This window comes from Ammospiza caudacuta, chromosome 1 (genome assembly GCF_027887145.1).
Source record: "Ammospiza caudacuta isolate bAmmCau1 chromosome 1, bAmmCau1.pri, whole genome shotgun sequence".
Taxonomy (NCBI): domain Eukaryota; kingdom Metazoa; phylum Chordata; class Aves; order Passeriformes; family Passerellidae; genus Ammospiza; species Ammospiza caudacuta.
In genome coordinates this window covers 49,938,765-49,959,411 of record NC_080593.1, presented here as the reverse complement: position 1 = coordinate 49,959,411, position 20,647 = coordinate 49,938,765, and the positions used below count along the sequence as shown (strand labels likewise).

The window sequence follows — 20,647 nt, the reverse complement described above, 5'->3', positions numbered from 1 at the left end:
CTCATTTTTTATCTTTCACAACCAATTTCACAATACTGACAGTTAAAAGAATAATAATAAAAGTCATCCAGATGTAACACACACCTCTGATGAGGGCTCTGGGTGATGGCTAATCCTTTCTAGCCATGTGAAGCAGTGCAGACCCACAGTAAAAATTTTTTCTACACAGACCTTCTCCAGAATTTCACAGGATATTTATATATACAATAAGTGCAGTGTGGATTCCAGCAGAGACACCCATACATATATATGCATATAAATATTTGTATGTATTTTGTATGTATTTTTTTCCATTCACCAACATAAATGCTATCTCCAGACATTAATTTTATTTATAATGCAAGAGACCTTTATAAGCTCAGTGTACACACAAAACCAGACAGATATGCACACACCTTTCCAGATGAATAATTACATAAAACAGGGTCCCTTACTGTTCTCAGCTCTGCAAAAATACTGCAGTCATGAATTAAACATCACCTTGCAAAGTTCTCTGTTTTGTGCCTCTCTGGCAAGGTTTCTGAGAACACTGATTAGAATCTGAATAGCTTTACATTACCTCCAACCTTAGGCCCACCAGCTGATCCCGGCTTTCTTGCACTGTTTGAAGGATTTCCTGGCTTTTTAGGTGCCGGAACCTTGAAGGCTGAAGCAGCTGATGATGGCCTATTTCCATCCACTGACTCTTCATCATCAAAGCTTTTGTCTAAGAAAAGATATGTTAAATAAAAATAGAGCTATTAGAATGGGCATATTTTCATTTCCTAACAAACTATTTTCCTTCACATTTCACAGAAATTCACAAAATGCATAAATAAAAACAAGTATTTATCAGTTTGTGCTGTCTCTGATCTAGGAATAAAATGACAATGGGAGATAAACAGCATTTTCCACATTTCACATTCTTATAAAATACTATTTTTGCTTCATAATTAACCACAGTAGAACTAAGCATAAAAAAATGAATCCTACACATCCACTCCCACAAAGGAAAAATATCTTTGCACACACCGAATTTTTTTAATAATTTCTTAGTATTTTCCCAAAAGGAAAACCCTTAATATAATTTTTATCATTGCAGTCTACCGAAGAAAAATGCTTCTCCTTTTCCTTCTTTCACTCATGCATGCATTTTCTGCTACACATCCTCCCACAATGTGTCTAACTAGCACTCCCTGTCTCCTTCCTTCCACCCAGATTTTTCAACTTACAATCACAGATCCTCTTGCAGATCAGCCGCCTCATTCCTCTGATAGCTCTTCAATCCCCTCGCCCTAGCACGGACCCAGCACCTCACATGGCCACATGCAGTAAATTCTTAGTACCAATCAAAGATTTTATCAAAATCTGCTCGCAAACACCCAAGATCCACCACTGAGATTTGTGCCGGCATCTTTCTCTCCCTTCCCTGCACTAGGTGCTGCACAACCAATGAGCTGCAAGGTGACATCATCTTCTGGGAGCCAACGCCAGAGGAAAAGGTGAAAATTCTCCATGCAAATAAATTCATTCCCACACATGGTATTTGCCACTATTCCAATCCTTCGTTTGAAAAATCAGACAGGCAGACAATATTCAGAAAGAGGGCTTGCACTCCTCTTTCCTATAATTTCAGGTTTGTGTATTTTTAATCATGAGAGAAATTCATGCCTAGTGACTAAACAGTCTCAATTCAAAATACTGTGCCTTAAAAGAACCCCAACATATTCCAACAGTAGAACATCATGTTTTCCCCACCCACTTAGGGAAGAAGGATTTATCTATAAGCTTGAGCACAGAAAACACCCAGCCTATGGTTCCTATAATAAATAAAATGGGCGAGGCTGAGACACAGCTGCACTACAGTAATGAAAAACTAATTTAGCATATTACCTGCTCTAAAACCTGCCATTTGTTAAAAATATATATATATATTGCAAAACTTCATCATCTCTGGAATGGTTAACTGTTTACCCTTTGCTAATTCAGTACTTGCTCCTAGGGAAATGTCAACTATATTTAACAATGCAGCCTCCCAGAGGAAGGCAGCTTACATTAAAAGGTATAGCAAGGTTTTGTCCAGCAGCACTGGCAGCACCATCGAACGTCACAACACCCTGCATTTAACATGTCCAACATCACTGCTGCTATAGTTAGCACATTTTCCTAGCATTTGCCAAAAGCTGTGTTTTGCACTAATGAACCTCCATGATCAAAGAAACAAACCGTCACAAGAAAAATATGGATGCATATTACCAACTTGCATTAACATTACTTGCTCCTCTCCTATAAACACTGATTTTTAGGTGGATCTTGCTAAGAGTAATTGTTTGGATCTGTAAACTCTCCGAATGGGAGGAAAAGGCATCAGCCTTCTCCCTCACTGTCCTGTGTGTTGCCATGGGAACAGCACTCCCGCTCAGCATACGGGCTGAGCCAGAATACATTTTGATTCCTGATGCTTTTACTCTCACTATCTTAAATAGAACCAGACATCAAGAATTCGAGCAAGGAAAACCACTAGCACAAAGGCCAGATTAAGTGAAATGACTTAAACACTGTCACAGAAGGGTAAATGGCAAGGGTTAATATCTAGGATACCCACAGCATTACAGGTAATTTTAAATTAGAAATATCTTGCAGATTTTTGAACAGCATGACCAGATCAACACTGACACGTGAGTATGGAATCATGAAAACAGACTAAAAGTGAAAACAGGCTTTGCAAATAAAAATGGTTCTGTCACTGCACTTTCAAATCTGACGAAGAAACAGGCAAGACTTTCATGCTACTACCCAACAGCTCCACAATGCTGCACTGATATGCAAATATTGCATAAGCCTTTGAAACAATAAAGTTATTTGCAATACAATCCTAAAAATAGAAACTAAACATTTGCTCATTTATGCAAAATCTCCTAATCAACAAAAATCTAGACAACCCCAAACAACTGTGTACTTTGGGAACCAATGACTCAGATGAAATAATTTTATTTTTACCAAACAATTCATTATGAAGGAGTATCAAAGATGGGTAATTTTAAAAGTTACTGCTCAACCCCAAAATGTGCAAACAGAATTCCAGAACAAAAATGCAAAAGCAAATGTTTCGACCCACTGTGTATATTAGAGGATACATTAAATAATGTTCTTGGTAATACTGTCAAATTACATTGCCTAGTTAAAAAATATTTTTTCATACATTTTAACAATTGTTAACACTGCATTAAAAATCTACACTATGAAATAGTTTTATACAGTTTTTCAGTCCACATAAAACTCATCCTTTTAAAATAAATGCCTATTTTTCTTAAGATACACAGAACTGATTGAAGCCACTGATACATGGCTGTTCTTAACCAGACTTTTCATGGTTTATGTTAAAATAAATTTAAAATTGCTGTGCTGTTACTTGAAGTGTTCCAAAATAACAGTACAGTACCATAAGCATATAAAAGTAATAGCTGAAAAGGATTTGTTTGAATTCTATTAACACTGAAGTGATAATGCAGCTGAGCCTCTTTTGTTCTGGATTTGTTTCTTTTTTAAATAAACATAAGCAGGAAATTTTCATACAGTCTTTTAAAGAAACCAGAGGTTTTCCCCACCCTTTTAGGCCTTTACACTTTTACTTCCCTAGGATTTACCATCAAAATCCCGAGCGATCTTTAGGGACATTCCATTTTCAGAAATCTGCCTTACACTGTCAAGATCCAAAACCAGAAGTCTGTATTTACAGCACTTCATGAAAACAGAGCACAACACTTGCCTCCCTTACAATGCAGCTTCCATGCGCTCTCGCTCATCTGCAATGAAGCTTTAGCTGGTAGCTCCTGTAAAAGCATTTCCATGTACTTCAGCATGGAGAAGCCCGGCTCTAGTTGTAACTGCTGCTCCCCGGGGCATAATCAAGGAGCAGTTCTGCCCAATCTGGCTTTACTACCAGCCTTTGGCTGGCCAGAGGAGCAGGGATGGAGCTCCTAACAGCCAACACACAGAGCATGGGGATCACTGTATTTCAGTATCAAACTGTGCCTCTGATGTTAGTTTTATGCAGTCTACAAGCAAAATATATCTCTATAATGGGATGTCATAAAAGCCTAAATGTAACTGGTATTTCAAAACAAAGCCATCTGATAGATGCAAACTTTTTTCATTCTAAAATGGCTGGATAATTTTCATTCTAGGTCATTTTAACACTTTCAGAGTATCAAATTTTACGTATGCAAATAGACCTGACAGTTGAGAAAGCATTATCCAAATAGTGTTTTAAAACAAAGCTCCAAGGTACTAAATATGAAAAGCGTATGAATTGCTAGCAACCCACAGAACATATTAAAAGCAAAACACAATAAACTAAAGACACTGAGCCTCAGTTAAATCCCACAACATGTTCCTGTACTTGATATACAGTATTTTAAACCATAGTGCATAGGGAGTTTTGGAGGTAAGCACACTGTACAGAGAAGAGCCTGGAATCTTGTACCGCCAAAAACTCCTGAAGAAACCTCATGAGCACCAACTGCTCTCACTCTGGTACAAGCTCTCTTCCAGATGAACAACTTCAAAGCAGGGGAAGAAAAAATTCATGAAAAGGTTGTTTTTACCTTCACAAAGCTAGAACTCAGGATCTGAGCATTAGAAGTTTTCTCTTCTAATGGCAGGCAGATATCTGCCCATAGGGGATGCTCTGCAGGTACAGTGCCCCAAGTGAGCTGCTATCAACAAACTGCTGTGCATTTCTACAAAATTTCTGAAGAACTGTCTAAGAAATCTTTCCAGTAAAAACCCACCAAACCAACCTGCAGGACACATCAGAACCTAAAGTCCACTACACTTTCAGATCTTATGATTTACCAAAGTTATTTGAAGATTAAATGCATGCAGACAGACCAACACTTGAACTACCACAGAGCATTAAACACTAAAATTCTTAAGAAATAAACTATGTAATTTGAACTAAAAATAAACAAAATATATGTGCTATCTTCCTTCCAGCATTACTCTTGGGGGCCAGATCACAAATGTGTAGTGTATGTTTTCTGAAGTATTCAGAGAGATCAAAGCATAAACATTTATAAAGAAACTTGATATTCAAAGAACTTCTAGTACTCCCAATATTTTAAACTCCAGAACAATCTACTTACTGGGATTTACCGATACAGCAGCAAAGGTAATTATGTATCCAGTAAATGTAAAGATATATCCATTGACAAGGAGAATCCAGGGGAGAAATCTAAAGTTTTTCATATCCAGAGAGAAAAAATATTTCATTTTCAAAGAAGATTAAATTAGAATACCTTTATTGTTACTGCAACTCAAGCCTCCACCTTAGCTGGTTTGAAGATTCATATAACTAATGTGACATTCTGGTGTCTAACATTTTGTAAGTCATAGTCAATAACAAAGAAATAAAACACAGTATCACCTACACAGCAGTGCAAATACAAGCTCTATATTCTACCTGTACTACTCAGCAGCAGGAAATCAAAAGTTAACTGACTTAAAGGAGGTCCTCAAGTGACACCATGAGGGTGAAAAAACTGGATCCCCTGCAGTAAAACTTAACTAAAGCTGGCAATAAAGGCAAATCCAGATACTGTTTTCAGTAGCAACATTTTACATATCTAACATAACTAGGGCTGTAAATACCAACTTGCAGTATTTTACTGTAGCCTGACAAGAGTCAAACTAGAAAACACAGTATACTTAATATTTACATATTTAATAAAACTGCTTTTAAACTGACTTCTATTGAAAACATATGTATCAATTTTAGTTCAATAACTGATCATTATAAGCTTTGCCAACAAATACTGGTTTTTACCTACCGTTAACACTTCCTCTTTCACACCACAAAATATTTATGAGGACAACTGCAAAATCCTGCCTAAGCAGAAAAACCCCAAGTAGATGAACTCTTTTAAATTTCCCAGTCACTCCCCCATTCTGTGCCTACCAAGACATCCACTCAGTCTCCCTTCAGTGACTTATAAACAGAGACTGCATCAATTACTTGGAACATCTGGGACTGGATCATTAGCTCAATTCCAGATGAACTGGTGTGGCCCACAACAACTTCTGTCAAGCATGAAAATGAAGCCGCAAGCGCTACACATGCATCAAGTTAGCTGATCCCTCTAATCCATACTTCAAGCCAATGCCCCACATCATTGAGTGAGAACTTTATCCCTTACACATCAGGCATTCCATACAGTCCAAATCTGTTTGTCCTGACACAAAGGACAGGATTCATTTGCCTAAGCACAGTCATCTAAAACCAGTTTAGACAGTCCTGGGCATCCTGTCTGGCAGCCAGCTGACATTCCAGCAGGCCACAGATCTCTTGCAGTTCTTGTGTCACACCCGCTCCTTCCGCGTGGCCACTGAGGATCCTGCAAGGCACCTCCAGTGGCACCAGACTGTGCCAGCAGCTCTCTGGGCACAGAGAGCAACAGGCACAACTTCCCCAGGCATTGTCCTGGGGAAGGCTCTGAGAAGATCAGATAAAAGAATGATAAACCATTCTTATCTTCACTTGCTGCACCTGTTGAACACGTGGAATGTGTTATGGAGATTTGTTTACCAAAGGTGGTTTCTTAATTGGCCAATGGTGATGGTGTTTGGATGGAAGGACCAGTTGGGTCCACGTGTATCGTGACTGTCTGAAAGGGCAATGGGTTTCTTAATAAGTACAGAATAATAAAGTGATTGATCAGCCTGCTGAGAATCATGGAGTCACTGCTAATTATTACCCAGCTGGGGGCCTGTGGTGACACCAGACACCTACAGCTGGACAGATGAATTGCACCTAAGAAGCTTCAGATCTACCATAAAGGCGTCATTCCTTGGCATTCTCCCCATGCCACAGCAGGTATTGGGCTCCTAAACCATTGGGAGACAAATTCTCATACTCAAACAAAAGCCTGCTTCCCACAGTGATGGAGCATGGCTCTTCCTGGGACAACAGTGACGGAGCATGGCTCTTCCTGGGACAACAGTGACGGAGCATGGCTCTTCCTGGGACAACAGTGACGGAGCATGGCTCTTCCTGGGACAACAGCGGAGGCACAGAAGTAACGTGAGGCCATTACTGATGAATTTAACTTTACTGATGAATTTAACTTTACTCCTTTGCTCCTCTTTGCCTTCCTGAAGGAAGCAACTGTACCAATGATAGTGCTGGCAAATGGCTCTCTTCTGTGCAATACATGCTGATGCTCACCAACAAAATCTCAAATTCCTACCAGAAGAGACTTCTTTTTCTGCAGTAATCTCACAGAGGATGGGTGAGATAAAAAAATACCAATGAGAACGGTGTTTATAGAACAACAAAACCTGGTTCAAAAAACCCCCAAAGTTCTTAAATGTATATAAACTTATATTCTTTTACATGCTATTTTTTCAGGCAGTTCCAGTGAACTGGTGTCTTAAAAAAAAAAAAAAAAGAATCAAAAAGGCAGCAAGTAAGGGGAGCAAGAGTCAGTAGCAAATATTTATCAGTTAGATTTTGCTGTTGATCTGATCTCAAATTTTAATAAAGTTCCCCTAATTTTTCAACAAGCAAAGCAAAATACAGCTCTATTACAGTCCATCGATCAGTTGCAGCACTGAAAAAGAGGCTCACACCTGCTTTTGGGGGAGGCTGTATGCATTGATCTGCTCTGCTGCCTGCATTTGATCTCTTTTAAAATATGACCCTCAATGAATAGGACAAAATAAAAGAAGGAAAATGAGGAAGAAAGTACTAGACCTAACAAACATTTAAAAAAATAAACATTTAGGAGTGGCAATGACACATGCCAAAATAATTATCCTCATGTAATACAGGCATATTCCAAAGACATTAGTAGTTTATCTATTCTGCTCCACAGCTTCATGAAGGACTATGTTAAAAAAAGATTAATTCAAAAAAATTTAACACATCCCCAGTACTATTTTCCTAACTCCATAGAAAAGTTAGTCTTACAGTTTATCTTACTACTGTCTGGATGAAAGACAAGACTTAACTACAGGTTTCAAATAAAGCTGCAATAAGCTCAAATAAGCAACTGAGCTAATTTTGCTCCCAAGTAAAGCTTCATTCCCATTTCTAGCTCTAGAATATCTCCTGTAAACCCAAGTACTTTTCTAATTTTTACCTATTAAAGTTTAAGACAGTTTCTGCAAATTTTGCCATATTTTGCATTTTTACAATATCTGTAAAATTACCATAGTCCACATGTTTAAATTAATTCATAAATAATTGAGTCCTTCCTAAATTCTTGCAATTGGACTTTCTTTTGTTACAAATGTGTAACATTTCCCAAATGTTACTGAACATTTCCCAGCAATCTTACTGAAAACTGAAGATGCCGTCAGCATCTTGGTACTTTAAAAATCATCAATTTCACTGTCTTTACATCCTTCCTGAGGCACATTCAATGGCCTTCTGAATCAACACTCAATAGTCTACAACCTATTAGCAAACACACAATTTTCTCAGTAAAAGGGGAAGAGAAAGCTAATGAGGTTCTCCAGAATTCATGACAAGGTCAGCTGCTAAAATAGGATTCAAGACTAAACACCAAGGCTGAAAATAAAACTACATAATGTTCTTGTTCTTCAACATCTGGACTATGTTATAGCTCTAGGCCATGCTATTTGGACCACACTGCACTATGTCCAGCATTAACAAGTCAGGCGCCTTTTAGGACAGGCGAAGGCAAAAAGGTGTAGGAGGACACAGACCTGGTCTTGCATAAAAAATCAAACACTGAAAGTTTTTGGCCTTTTAAACACAAATGTTGAATCACTAGCTGTAACATAGAAACTGACAGGATACTCCTCTATTTTAGCACAAAGTAAAACATGCCTACCATAGCACAAATGTTTTGCTCTCTTATGAAATACCAGAATTAAAGCTGAGAAAGACAGTAACTTCTGGAGCACTCAAGATTTCTGCTAAATGAGTGACTACTCCCTCAGAGAGTTTCCCTATCCAGACACTGATTAAAATAAAAGCATGTAATTCATTTTAAAACGTGATAAAAAAAAAGAAAGAAAAAGAAAAAGCCCTAAAAGAACTTTTACTTGATGCCTGGTAAATTTTTGTGAGCCACATTACATAAAAGACTCCTAATTTCTATCAGAAGTGATGGTTTATTTAACCATTGAAGCCCTTCTGAATCCTATACTCACTTGTGGCCAAACCCCTCACTCAGTTGCTTAAGCTGCCCTCTGAAAAAGCTGCCACTTCAAGTATCTTCTTGAAGTATCAACTCCAGTATTTGCATTTAAAATACTCTGTAAGCCAACAGCCAGTCTTTGCTCAGTAGGCCTGGTTTAATTTCTGTCTTTATTATTTCATCCCCAGAAGTAATTTTATCTCTTTCTTCACAAATTCCTTTTGTTTATACATCAAGTATCCAATTCTCAATAGATTATCAGTGAATCTATTGAATGACCTATTTTAAAATTAATATATTTATCACAAAAGTGGGTTTTATCTAGAAACCACTATCCACAAACTGCAATAATATGCCTAGCATTATTGATGTATGTAAGTTCAGAAAAGTAGCAAAAAGAACCACCACATTTACCTATCTGCAGCTAAGTCAAACAACTGATATCCATTGAGAAACTATTCAATTCAGGACATTTCCAGTACTTAATTCAGTGACACAGAAGCACCTGGGCTTAATGACTTGAATTTTCAAACTATCAATTACATCACAGCAAGGGTAAGAGAGGCACCCATAAGTGCTGTGTTCATTCATCTTTAACATATATCACAAGTATGTGTGATAGGGAAAGGGCACAGGATACATGAAACATCAATGAGAAGGCTGACAAACAGGGAGCTTAAATTGGGATTTACTATTAGAGTGTGACAGTGACAAATGTAAGTCTACCATCAGAGAGATCAATGAGAACAGCTAACATTTGCATTAGTGTGCAAATGTTTTTAGTGTGTTTTTAGTGTGGCCAATTTCTGCATGTTCAGTTCCACTTGCACGTTGAAAATGTAAAACAGTAAGGCAGATTGACAGATAAAACACGGATCCTAGAAGCAGAAAGTGCAATATGAGCACACAGCAGATGAAATATTGAGAAGTTTATTTTTCTGCATTTTAGATCCATGTAGCTTAGGAATTACAAGTTAGTATTTGCACATGAAAACATGCACACCACAGCACAGAATGAAAGGGGCTGCTAATGGCCTTTTGGCTCACTGACCCACCTGATCTCTGCCTTACACAGTCAGAAGTAGAGATTAAGAAAATATGGCAAATCACCTTTCTTTTACTCTCAATGCTGCCACTTGTGGGTAATAAAACTGGTGGTTTTAAAAGGCCCAACTCTCCTCAAACTGGACTTCTTAACATATAATCATAAAATGGTTTGGGTTTAAGGGACCTTAAAGATTGTCCAGTTCCAACCCTCCTGCCATGGGCAGGGACACCTTTCACCAGACCAGGTTGCTCAGAGCTCCACCCAACCTGGCAGTGAATTCCTCCAGGGATGGGACATTCTCTGCTTCTCTGCTCCAGTGCCCCACCACCTCAAGTGAAGAATTTCTAGTCTAAATATACCTTTTTCAGCTTAAAGCCATTCACTATGCCTTAGTAAAACATCCCTCTCCAGCTTTTCTGTAGGCCCCCTTTAGGCACAGGAAGGTGCTGTGAGGTCTCCCTGGAGCCTCCTCTGCTCAGGGCTGAACAATCCCAACTCTCTCAGCCTGTCTTCACAGCAGGGGTGCCTCAGCCCTCTGATCATCTTTGTGGCCTCCTGTGAACTCACTGGACAGAGATCACCTCCCTTGCCCTGCTAACCACTCTGCTTTTGATACAGCCCAGGACAGAACTGGGTATAGGGCTGCAAGCCCACACTGCCAACTCATGTCCAGCCTCTCATCCACCAGCGCCCCAGAAGTTAAAACTCACACCAGATCTGGAAAATCTGACGTGCTTGGTATATGGCTAGCCAGCTTTAGTAGCTGCCATTTCTCTGATTTTGTGGGAGCATGATGCAACTCCTAAATAATATACAGAGATTGTTCCCACACAGTGTTTCTAATGAGTTTGTAAAAATCAACTTGGCAATGCTAAGAAATTTTAAACAAAAACAACCTACACAGAAATGTAGCAAGTTTGACCTTTAAGTTCAATAGCCACTGCGTAAGTTCATTGACCAAAGGACTTTTATCAGGTCAACAAACAAAACAATCCATAATGATAAAAGGATTTTTTGTCAAATAGAGATCTACTCATGCTCATTGCTTAGGCAATCATGGAACACCATGCAGCTCCTGACATCTAATGAAAGCAAAAATATCTAATTTGAATAAAGTAAGGTTTTTCTGCAGGCTCTTAAGAGCTATGCTCCTCAACTTCAGTCCTTCTCACCTTTCCTCAGGCTCCAACTATCCAGAAGTTTGAGGGCTTTTAAGTGTTTCTCAGTTGAACAGAAGAATTTTCACATCAATTAAATACACATGAAGAGGTACCAGAGAGATTCTGGTACCATGAAAATCTTGTTGTCTACACTCCATATAGCTGGGAAATTCCTGTGAGTTTTGAATTGTGGTTACTTCTTGTAAGAGTCTACATACACAGCTGGTTTTCAAAAGGCATTTTCAAGTTATCAACTGCTCTTTCCAGCTGTTGCTATGAAAGTGCATTTTGATGAACAAGCTGGGCAAAGAAAGCAGACAAAATCCAAACCACAAGTCTTTAAAACTAAGATGATTTAAAAATACAATACACAGAATGGAATTTCTGATTCAAGTCAATACTACAGGACACCCTTCACCTCTGAAGGCATTTCAGACACTGAAATGATCCAAACGTAGCTTACTTGCTCATTAGTATTTATGAAAAATAACATGTAACAGTAACGAAATATTCCTAGTATTTCATAGATAACAAAGACGAAAATAAACCCTGCAAGGCAAATATCCAACCAGTCAAGTGGAAGATTCGTGCAACATCTATGAAAGGAAACCCTTAGTAGGCCTTAAATTTCTCCTGTGGCTGTTCACAATTTTAATGGGTTTTTTTTATTTGGTTTTTTCCCCCCCAAAATGTACTTTAAGAAATAATTAAAATAAACAACTCCCCACCAAACAACCACCAAACAATAATCAAAAACATGCAGATATAATGGAAAACACCAAAATAAATTTTTTCATTATGTAACTTGTTCTTAAAAGCTAATAAAAACTTACTCCAGCACTCTAGATAACCAACACTTTTGGGTGATAGATTAAACATATCTGAAATCTTTTTAGTGAACTTATGTTTCATGTTTAATGAAAACAACAACAATCACCACTACCCACAAAATTCTTTGACATTTTGAAAATGTCAGTGAGAAGCAGGAAGACAAAACTTGTAGTTATTACCCTAGAGTATATAAAAAAATCAGATGCTCTTATCATTCTAGAAGCTATGCTGGTTTTGAGAAAACAACTGTGTCTGTCATATGTTGCAGCTGTTTTTCAAATTAAAAATGCTCTGAGTTGCACCTTGAATTCTTCCTTGAATTCTTTTTTTTCTATTCACACCACGCTTGAACCTTGCTGTATTCATCCGTTCTCTCTCTCCATCTTTTCATACAGCCCTTGGCTTGTTTACACATTCCCTCCCTCTCCCACTCAGCTGCTACACTTTCCCACTGTTCTTTTACTGCTATTAGCAACAGTGCTTGCACTCTACAGACAAAACACAGCTCAGAATCCATGGTAATCACTGGGAGTAGCATATGACCTTGCTGTGAAAAGAAGCTTTGCACTGGTTTGGAACAGAAATCACACTCAGCTCACGGTATCTTGCTCTCTCAGGCACAGCCATGTCCCAAACCACATCCCAAACTATGTGCCCACCAACTGCTAATAACAAAGGAGTGGTGGGAAGCAACTACAGGAAAAGGACTGGATAGTCCTTCCATAGTCCAGGAAAAGGACACCATACCACTGCAGGTGTGGTCAGCGTGGTCAAGAAAACACAGGCCCAAACAAGAACAGAAAAGGGAATAAGTGATACACTTCTATCCCACACAAAAACTTCTGCTACTCTTTATATTCCCACCCCCAGGAGACAGCTCTGAATGGTACAAAGCACCACAGTTACTGCCTGGCCAATTTCTAGGCCAGTGCAGCAATTGCTTTATTATCAGCATTCACAGGACTCTGTTGGTTTAAAAAGTCTCCTACCAGAGGATAAGAAAAATCAGAAATACACCTCAGAAATCCACCTGCACTAAAATAACATATATTTTAAATCAAGCTAATGTCTCAAACATCACTGTAGCTTCTGTGCCTTTAATATGTCCAATCCCTTTTTGAGTCAAAAGTAAAATATTAAAGCTGTGCAGCACCCACACTTCACAGAAACTAGTTAATCAGATTAAAGACTTAGGAAGACAGCCTTCCCTCAGAAGAACATCAGGGAATGGAAGATAATTGTTCTCATGCTTTAGGACCATGCATAGATTAATCAAGTATTTTGAAAGAAGACAAAGCACAAAATTTGATTTGCAGATGCAGTAAGACAGAAGGATAATTTCTATTTATAAACCAGTCACATATGCTTTATCACCTAAAATGTGACAAGTGCTTCAAGTCATGAAACATCATTACACGGTATGCCATTTACATAAAAATACACTAATAAATAAAGAAGTGCTTATTCATTGTATGATACAAAACAGTATACTTAGTATACACTAGTGCAACAAATGTGTGTACCAAGTATGTCCTCTTACAAAGCTGATTATATGCTTTTAGACAGCCCTCAAATACCTTATGTCTGGTACTGCAATATGTTTAGTAGATCTTAAGAAAACCTATGTCTGATCTTCCCTATAAGGCCATTTGTAGTTTTAGGCAGATAATTTCGTCCTTATCCTAATTACCTTGCTCAGCTAGGATCAAGGGAGTCCCTCACCTATGAAATCACAGGTAACACAGCACGGACTGCCAAAAAGGTGAGGAAACACCAGTGGAAGCTGCTGGACTACAAGCCCTGGAGAGAGCGCACGACGCGATGTGCACACGGCGACTCCGGCCGCCACCTCCTCAGCAGCCTAATCTGGTTACCAAGGGATAATGGCAGAGATGCATTATCCTCCCCAAGGAACACGGCAACCAGAGCGAGGAACAGCCCCTGGCTGGCTTTCCTCAGCAGCCTCCACAACTTGCACGGCAATCCCAGACCTGCACTCACACCAGTATGTGAAATGCCTTTGAGGTTGAGGCAGCGCGTGCTCTCCCACTGGCACACGCTCACTACAGAAGTTACGGTCCATTTGTTTGCTGGGCCACAAGCACTGGATTATTTTTTTCCCCCCTCCACATTCTTCCAACAATAGCTTGGAGAGCTTGAGACAGTTAACATGGGGGCAAACAGAAAATCTGGTTCTTCCCTTTAATCTTCACTTGAGAAATCAGATTAAGATTCAACTGCTAAGCATCATGCTTTATTTACATTTCTGCTTGTGCTCAAGAAAACGGGAAAAAAATCCAGAAAGTTCCCATAAGCCAACATCTTGCATTCAAGATAAAACTCACATTACCACTTCTAAATAGCATTTCCAAACATAATCTGCAATTCTGTAATACATCCAGACTGATTAAGTGAGCAAACCAAATAAAACAAGTAAAAAAATCTGCTCTCTGGAATATCTGCACAATGCCTTCAGCCGAGTCTCACAAATATTAAGTTAAACATACATACTGGCCACAACAAAGTGACATTTTGCAGAGAAAAGACATTTCTCAAAGGTTGCAGAATCACTAACCTTAAAACATTTTCTTCTATGTTGCATATATTAGGAGGATATACAGAATATTTGCAAAACAAAAGACCGCAGCCAAACCATCGTTAAATTTAGAAAAAAAGATTAAGAAGTTTTCTTAACAGTAACTAAGGTTTTGTTTTCCCTTGCAGTTTCATAACACAACATCAGAAGACTGAAATCCTTGTAAATGTGGTAAGCAGTAGTTTTAAGAGAGACCAACAGCTACATAATCATCCTACACACTGTTAATTGTATCTGGCATTATTGCTCAAAGCTCCTACACAGAATGTCAGCTGACTGCCTGAACAGTACTTTGTTCTTAGTGCCTTTGTTAATGACGAATTAAATTATACAGAAGAGAGCTCCACAACCACCCTCACTTTATAAACCTTGGCCATTACAGAATGACAAAAATCCTATAGCTTTGCCTAGAGAACACAGCTATTTCTTAACATGCTACAACTTGTATTCTTAACCTGCAAGTTACCATAATTCATGTTTACACCATGGAGAACTGTGTTGCCTCACAGGAAGGAAACAAAGATGAAGAAAAACATTTACAAGAAAAAAAAAATCTCAGCAAGAGTGAGCTTGGTACTTATTCAGTTCTACAGAGACCACGACTTCTCTTGCACCTTGCAAATGACAAAAATACAAACATCAGGGAACCACCTACATTTTTTTCTGGACTTACAGTCCAGACATAATTTCACTGCTCTGGTCACAATCATTATCTCTTTTGGTCTCTGACATTTGAAAGAACTAAGTGTAAAACACACATTTCAAGCTGTCTCAATAAAGAGTCTTCCCCAGGACTCTTACAACTACTGTTTCAGCAAATTCAGATAAAAAATTTAATCTTAATCTGTGATCTTTATAAACCATCTTCTTTATGCAAATCTGCATACATTGTCACTTGTGAAAGCACAGCCATCCTACCTCATCCCTAAACTTGCTGCAAGTCCAATGAATGTGCCTCAAGTCTCTCTAAAAATAATAAAGCATATATAGAAAGTCATCAAGGTATTAAGCTCAGAGAACTTGGCTGACATGCAAACCCAAGGGTGTCCTAAAGATAAAACTTAAGTCTAGTTTTTAACGAAAACACAACCATATAGTCTGTACCGCTTTACTGACCTACTTTCCATTGGTTTGTGTAACAATACACTGTGCAGCGAAGGAAACGTAGTAACATCCCATGTCTTTATTAAATATGCATCCCCAGATCTAGCAGCAAGGCTCTTATTTTATGGCTATGCCGAATAAGTAAGAATTTCTTCACACAACAGGGCAGGTTAACATCCGCTTGTTTACAGAGCAGTATAGTAAATTCTGCCTCATCTTGCAGAGGTGGCCAACCCAAGTAACACCGAGGCGAGAGGGGTAAACACAACGCCAACATAAAAATGCACAGCGGAATCGGCCCGAGTAGTAAATAATTGAGATCACGGGCCATCCCAGAGACCCAGGCACGGTTAAAATTCCAAGAAGGGCTGGAGCTGCCACGCTCGGTGCCCGGTACCCTCCGGCTGCCGCACGCAGCATCCATCGCCCATTGCCCGGCTCGGGCGGAAGCCGAGCCCGCCAGCCCGCGATACCAACCTGCCATACCGAGCTCCCCGGGCCGCCCAGAGCCCCCGCGGCCCCGCGCCGCTCCCCAAGGGCACGGCGCTCCCCACTCACCGTCCCCCACAGCCATCATGCCCGCCGGTGCCGCGGGAGGGCGGGCGCGGCGGGTCCCGGCCGGATCCCCGCCGGATTCCTGCCGGCTCCCTGCCGCTGCAGCCGCCGCCTCGCTTCAAAATAGCAGTCCCGCCTTGCGAGGGAGCCTCCGCGCCGGCCCGGCCCCGGCCCGGCCCCCCGGGCGCTCCGCCCCCGCCGTCACGGCCCGCCGCGGCCCCCGCCGCCGCCGGGGACAGCCCACAGCCCCGGGGACAGCCCACAGCCCCGCGGGAAGCTCTGCCCCCCGCCACCGCCACGGAACGCGAAACCAGAGGAGGAGAAGGAGGCTCGGTAAAGGACGAGCGCTCTGCGGAACAGAGATCAAGCAAAACGCCACGTAACACGAAATGAAACAAAACAATAAAGACACAGGAAGGAGGAAGGGGTTCCGTTGAAGAAAGCTGCTGCCTCTTTCTTTGAGTTTTCGGGAGACTTCTCCGGAAATCCCCCCCGCACCTTTGAAAGAGAAACTGCTTCCAAAGCATGTGTGCAACACACGCTGGGAGCATCAGTGACAGCCTGCCCAGACCTGAGCTGCTGATCAGAATTTGTACCTGATCAGTTTGTACCTGAATGTGCCTTTTGGGTGACATGCTGAGGGTAAAGAGTGCAATCCAAAGTGATAAAAAAAAAAAAAAAAATAGTAGCAAGTAAGTAGTACCAATTTACGTAGTCTTGCCAAAAGAAAAGTTTAAAACTCAGGCAGACTGGAGCATATGCTGCTGCACAGAGCATGAGAACTACGCATTTGCAAGGAGCCAGACACAGTTCCTTGTAGTGACAATCCAAAAGCTCAGTCAAATTCCTTAAAACCAGTGGAAGTACAGCCTGATGAGGCCCTTTTCTTGCAAATGGGCTTGAACTGACCAGTACAGTTCATTGGTCAGTAGATTTTCCTATTTAAAATGATAAGCCATCAGGAAGAGCAGTTGAAATGGAAAATGATGTGATTACATTTTGACCGCTTGCACTGAGCACACCAAAGGAATACATGCAGCTCAAAACCTCTATAAAATAATCACAGCAACTATCACCAGTATTCCCAAATGATATATATTCATGTTGTGCTGCACTGGTGAGCTCTATTAACAGTATGTCGTCACTGTCTCCATAGTAACTATATTTCCAAATAGAAAACAGCAAAGGGAAATAAAAAACAATAGTGTAATGTGGAAAAACAGATACACACTCCTGCTATGGATTTTTATTTGCCCTTTTTTGTCTAGGAGAACACATATTTCAGCTGCGTCTTTATCACACATAAAACAGCTCCCTACACCATGATGCTAACATCACATACCCTACCTGTCATATTTTGTGTTTGTAAAGCCAGTCCTTTGAGGCATTAAATATTAAAATGGAAAAAGTGCACAGGTTGAATAGAGATGAACAATTTATCTTCAGCCCAATCATTCTGCTGAGTGTAGCAGGGAGCTCAGTATTAATAGTTTCCCTACTTTTGTTTTAATTCCCTGTCTCAAAAATGACACTACTATCTGATACAGGAGTCTGCTTGAATTCTCTTAAAGAAAATAGTATTTACAAATCTCAGGCAGCAGAAACAAGTGCTTTTGTAGTGCTGAGATTGGCTGCCAGTTCTGTTTCCATAGAAATGAACATTCACTTGCTGAAAAATGGTGGTGGGGGGGTGCTTTAAAGAATCTTCTCCAGTTTGGAAGGCTACATATAGTTCTGGTGGAGTGAAAGGGCAAAACTAGCAGCACGTGTAAGATATTGCTTAACAGGCAAACATCCTGATATGATTCTTTTAATACACATCATTAAGAATGTAAACAAATCCCAAGGTTTGCATAGCAGCTCATTCATTCACGTAATTGACATTAAAGAAATGATCTCTGATTTTACTATACACATCTTAGAGTAAAAAGTAAAAAAAATCAAGGGTCAGCTGGAGAGGCAAGCTAGTAGTGGGATATTATTTAAGGCTGTAAGCACTCTCATCAAGCAAAAGCACCAAGATTCCTACCCAGTTCCCTTGTTAGACATGGCACCTCCTCATGTGTTGGCTTTTGAAACTCCTTGTTACATCCCACCCCAATTATTCCATCCATACATGTTTGAATGTGCCTTCCACCTTGTCTACCCTCAAAGAGGATCTGTCAGTCCCTAACAGTAACTCATTCTCCCCCTGCTCTTTACCATTCCATCAGAGACCAGATTCAATAAAGGAAAGAGGCAACATAAGAGTGAAGGGACTGTTCTCACTAGATCCCCTCCAGCACACTGAAAAAGTAAGATATTACATCTACCAGTGTGCTCAGATGGCAGGAAGGAGACCGTTTCCTGTCTGCCTGTATTTCTCCCACATACCTAAGCACACCAACATGATCTCTTTTAAAACTCTCAAGTATTAGATCAGTATTTTTTTAAATATATATTTGTTTTGACTATCAATAAAGTATGGAAAACATTTTTGTAATCAGGTTGTTAAAAACTGCAAGCTTTGACTCTTTATTCCTTTTTTTCTTCCTAAGTACATGCTGGATAAAAAGACTGAACAACTGACGTTAGTATTATTTGATGAGAGAATCCTCAGTCACATCTCTGGATTCTCAGAAACTAGGTCAACACACCAAATATTCACTACCACAGCAGTGCAACTCAGGGCTATGAAGAAGATGACATCTTCTGAGGTTGTATTAACAAGTTCCTCCCTATCCATCACACACTGAACAGAACCACCATCAGTACAGTCACCCTACTTGGGACAGTAACTCCACCTGGCAAAAAGCCACTCCTTTTGCTATTAAGAAGCCCCACTATGGAGTTTAATGATATTAAAGCCAGATGAAGTGGTTTTGTACTTTCCACCCTGCCTCTGCCTCCCCATTTGGGAAAGACAACCCTATTTCCCCCCCCCCCCACCATCCCAAACCCTACTACAAAATATACAAAGCACCAAAAAAAAAAAAATCCTCAACACTGTAACAGATGTATTTAGTCACTAAAATTTGGTCTTTATCCAGAGATGTTTGATAAAGCCCCTGAAAGAAAAGTTGGAACCAAGGCCACAGGAATTCAACAGTAACTTTAAATCTACACGTGCAAGCAGTAAATACAAATTGTCCTTCAGAGAATAATGAAGCACAAAGCCAAGATAAAGCACTAACAATGGAAGAATACCTTTCAGTAACATTGAAAAAGTGCCTAGATGGAAGCAACAGATGAACTAGGTTCAAGCAAAAATACTGAAACCAATGTATTTAGAGGGATTCTGTCATTTATGGTACCAAAATAGAATCACAGTAACTTTTGCATAGAAATTGCTACCTACAAGACAAAATACATGGTTTATACTGTCATAGATCAGCATCAATATCTGTGTTTTGCACATGAGATAAAAATAGGTTCAAAATAAACTCTCTTAAATGGAGACAAAAAGGAGAGAAGTGCTATATAAACTACTCCAGCAACATGGTATATATATATTTATATATTTAAATAATTTCAATGCTTATATTCCTCTTTGTGACTTTCTCTGTTTTCCTGAGAACTACTGACAGAAAAAATACCCATGTAAAATGCATCTCTGAATCTCTCAAACCTCTGAAACCTACGCAGCTGTATTAATATTAAATGCAAAAGATAATGGTTCATCCTTTCATAATGAGTAAGTTTACAATATAACAGAACATAAACATTTACATTTTATGTAAAACATTCTTACCCAAATTAGAATGCTGTGGGTTTAAAAAAATATATAAATTTTTGCAAATCAATTTTTAAGTGTTCAAGAATAGCAATGTTTTATTTCAAAGCAAAATGCAGCATGGAAACTCTTGCTATGTCAAAGAAAAGGTTACAAAACCACTTTCCTTTGAACCTAGAGTCACTTCTGTTTTCACACTAACAAGAAAAGGGTGAGAAAATTTCAAATGAAAAAAGTATATTTGAGTACATTGAGGAATTATATACATTCCTCAAAATATTTCTACTCTTGAACAACTACACTTTTTAGATACAGCAGACCATAATCAACATAGTTACTTTCAAAGACAAATTAATATGAAGAAACACTTCCTAATAAAACAAGATCTATTGATTCCTCGCAGAAGACAATGAGGCTTCCAAAACTGACTATGCTAATGCCACTGCCTCCTTTGTTTTGCTGTTATGTAACACTTTTTTCATAATTTACAGTTCT

At 39.4% G+C, this 20,647-nt stretch overlaps 1 protein-coding gene across 17 annotated transcripts in view; it reads right to left on the bottom strand.

Moving 5' to 3' along the window:
* The window catches only part of CLASP2 (cytoplasmic linker associated protein 2), a 145,959-nt gene that overhangs the window by 86,478 nt on the left and 38,834 nt on the right, over positions 1-20,647 (bottom strand). For 9 of the 17 annotated variants that reach the window (XM_058800552.1, XM_058800576.1, XM_058800601.1 and 6 more), the window contains exons 1-2: positions 1,212-1,404; positions 560-706 (exon numbers count right to left, since the gene is read on the bottom strand). In XM_058800552.1, coding sequence (XP_058656535.1) covers positions 560-706; positions 1,212-1,245 — 181 coding nt within the window. In that variant the 5' untranslated portion in view covers positions 1,246-1,404. Of the gene's footprint in view, positions 1-559; positions 707-1,211; positions 1,405-20,647 lie in introns of those variants that run through there. The other 8 variants (XM_058800510.1, XM_058800532.1, XM_058800515.1 and 5 more) reach the window with 1 other exon arrangement.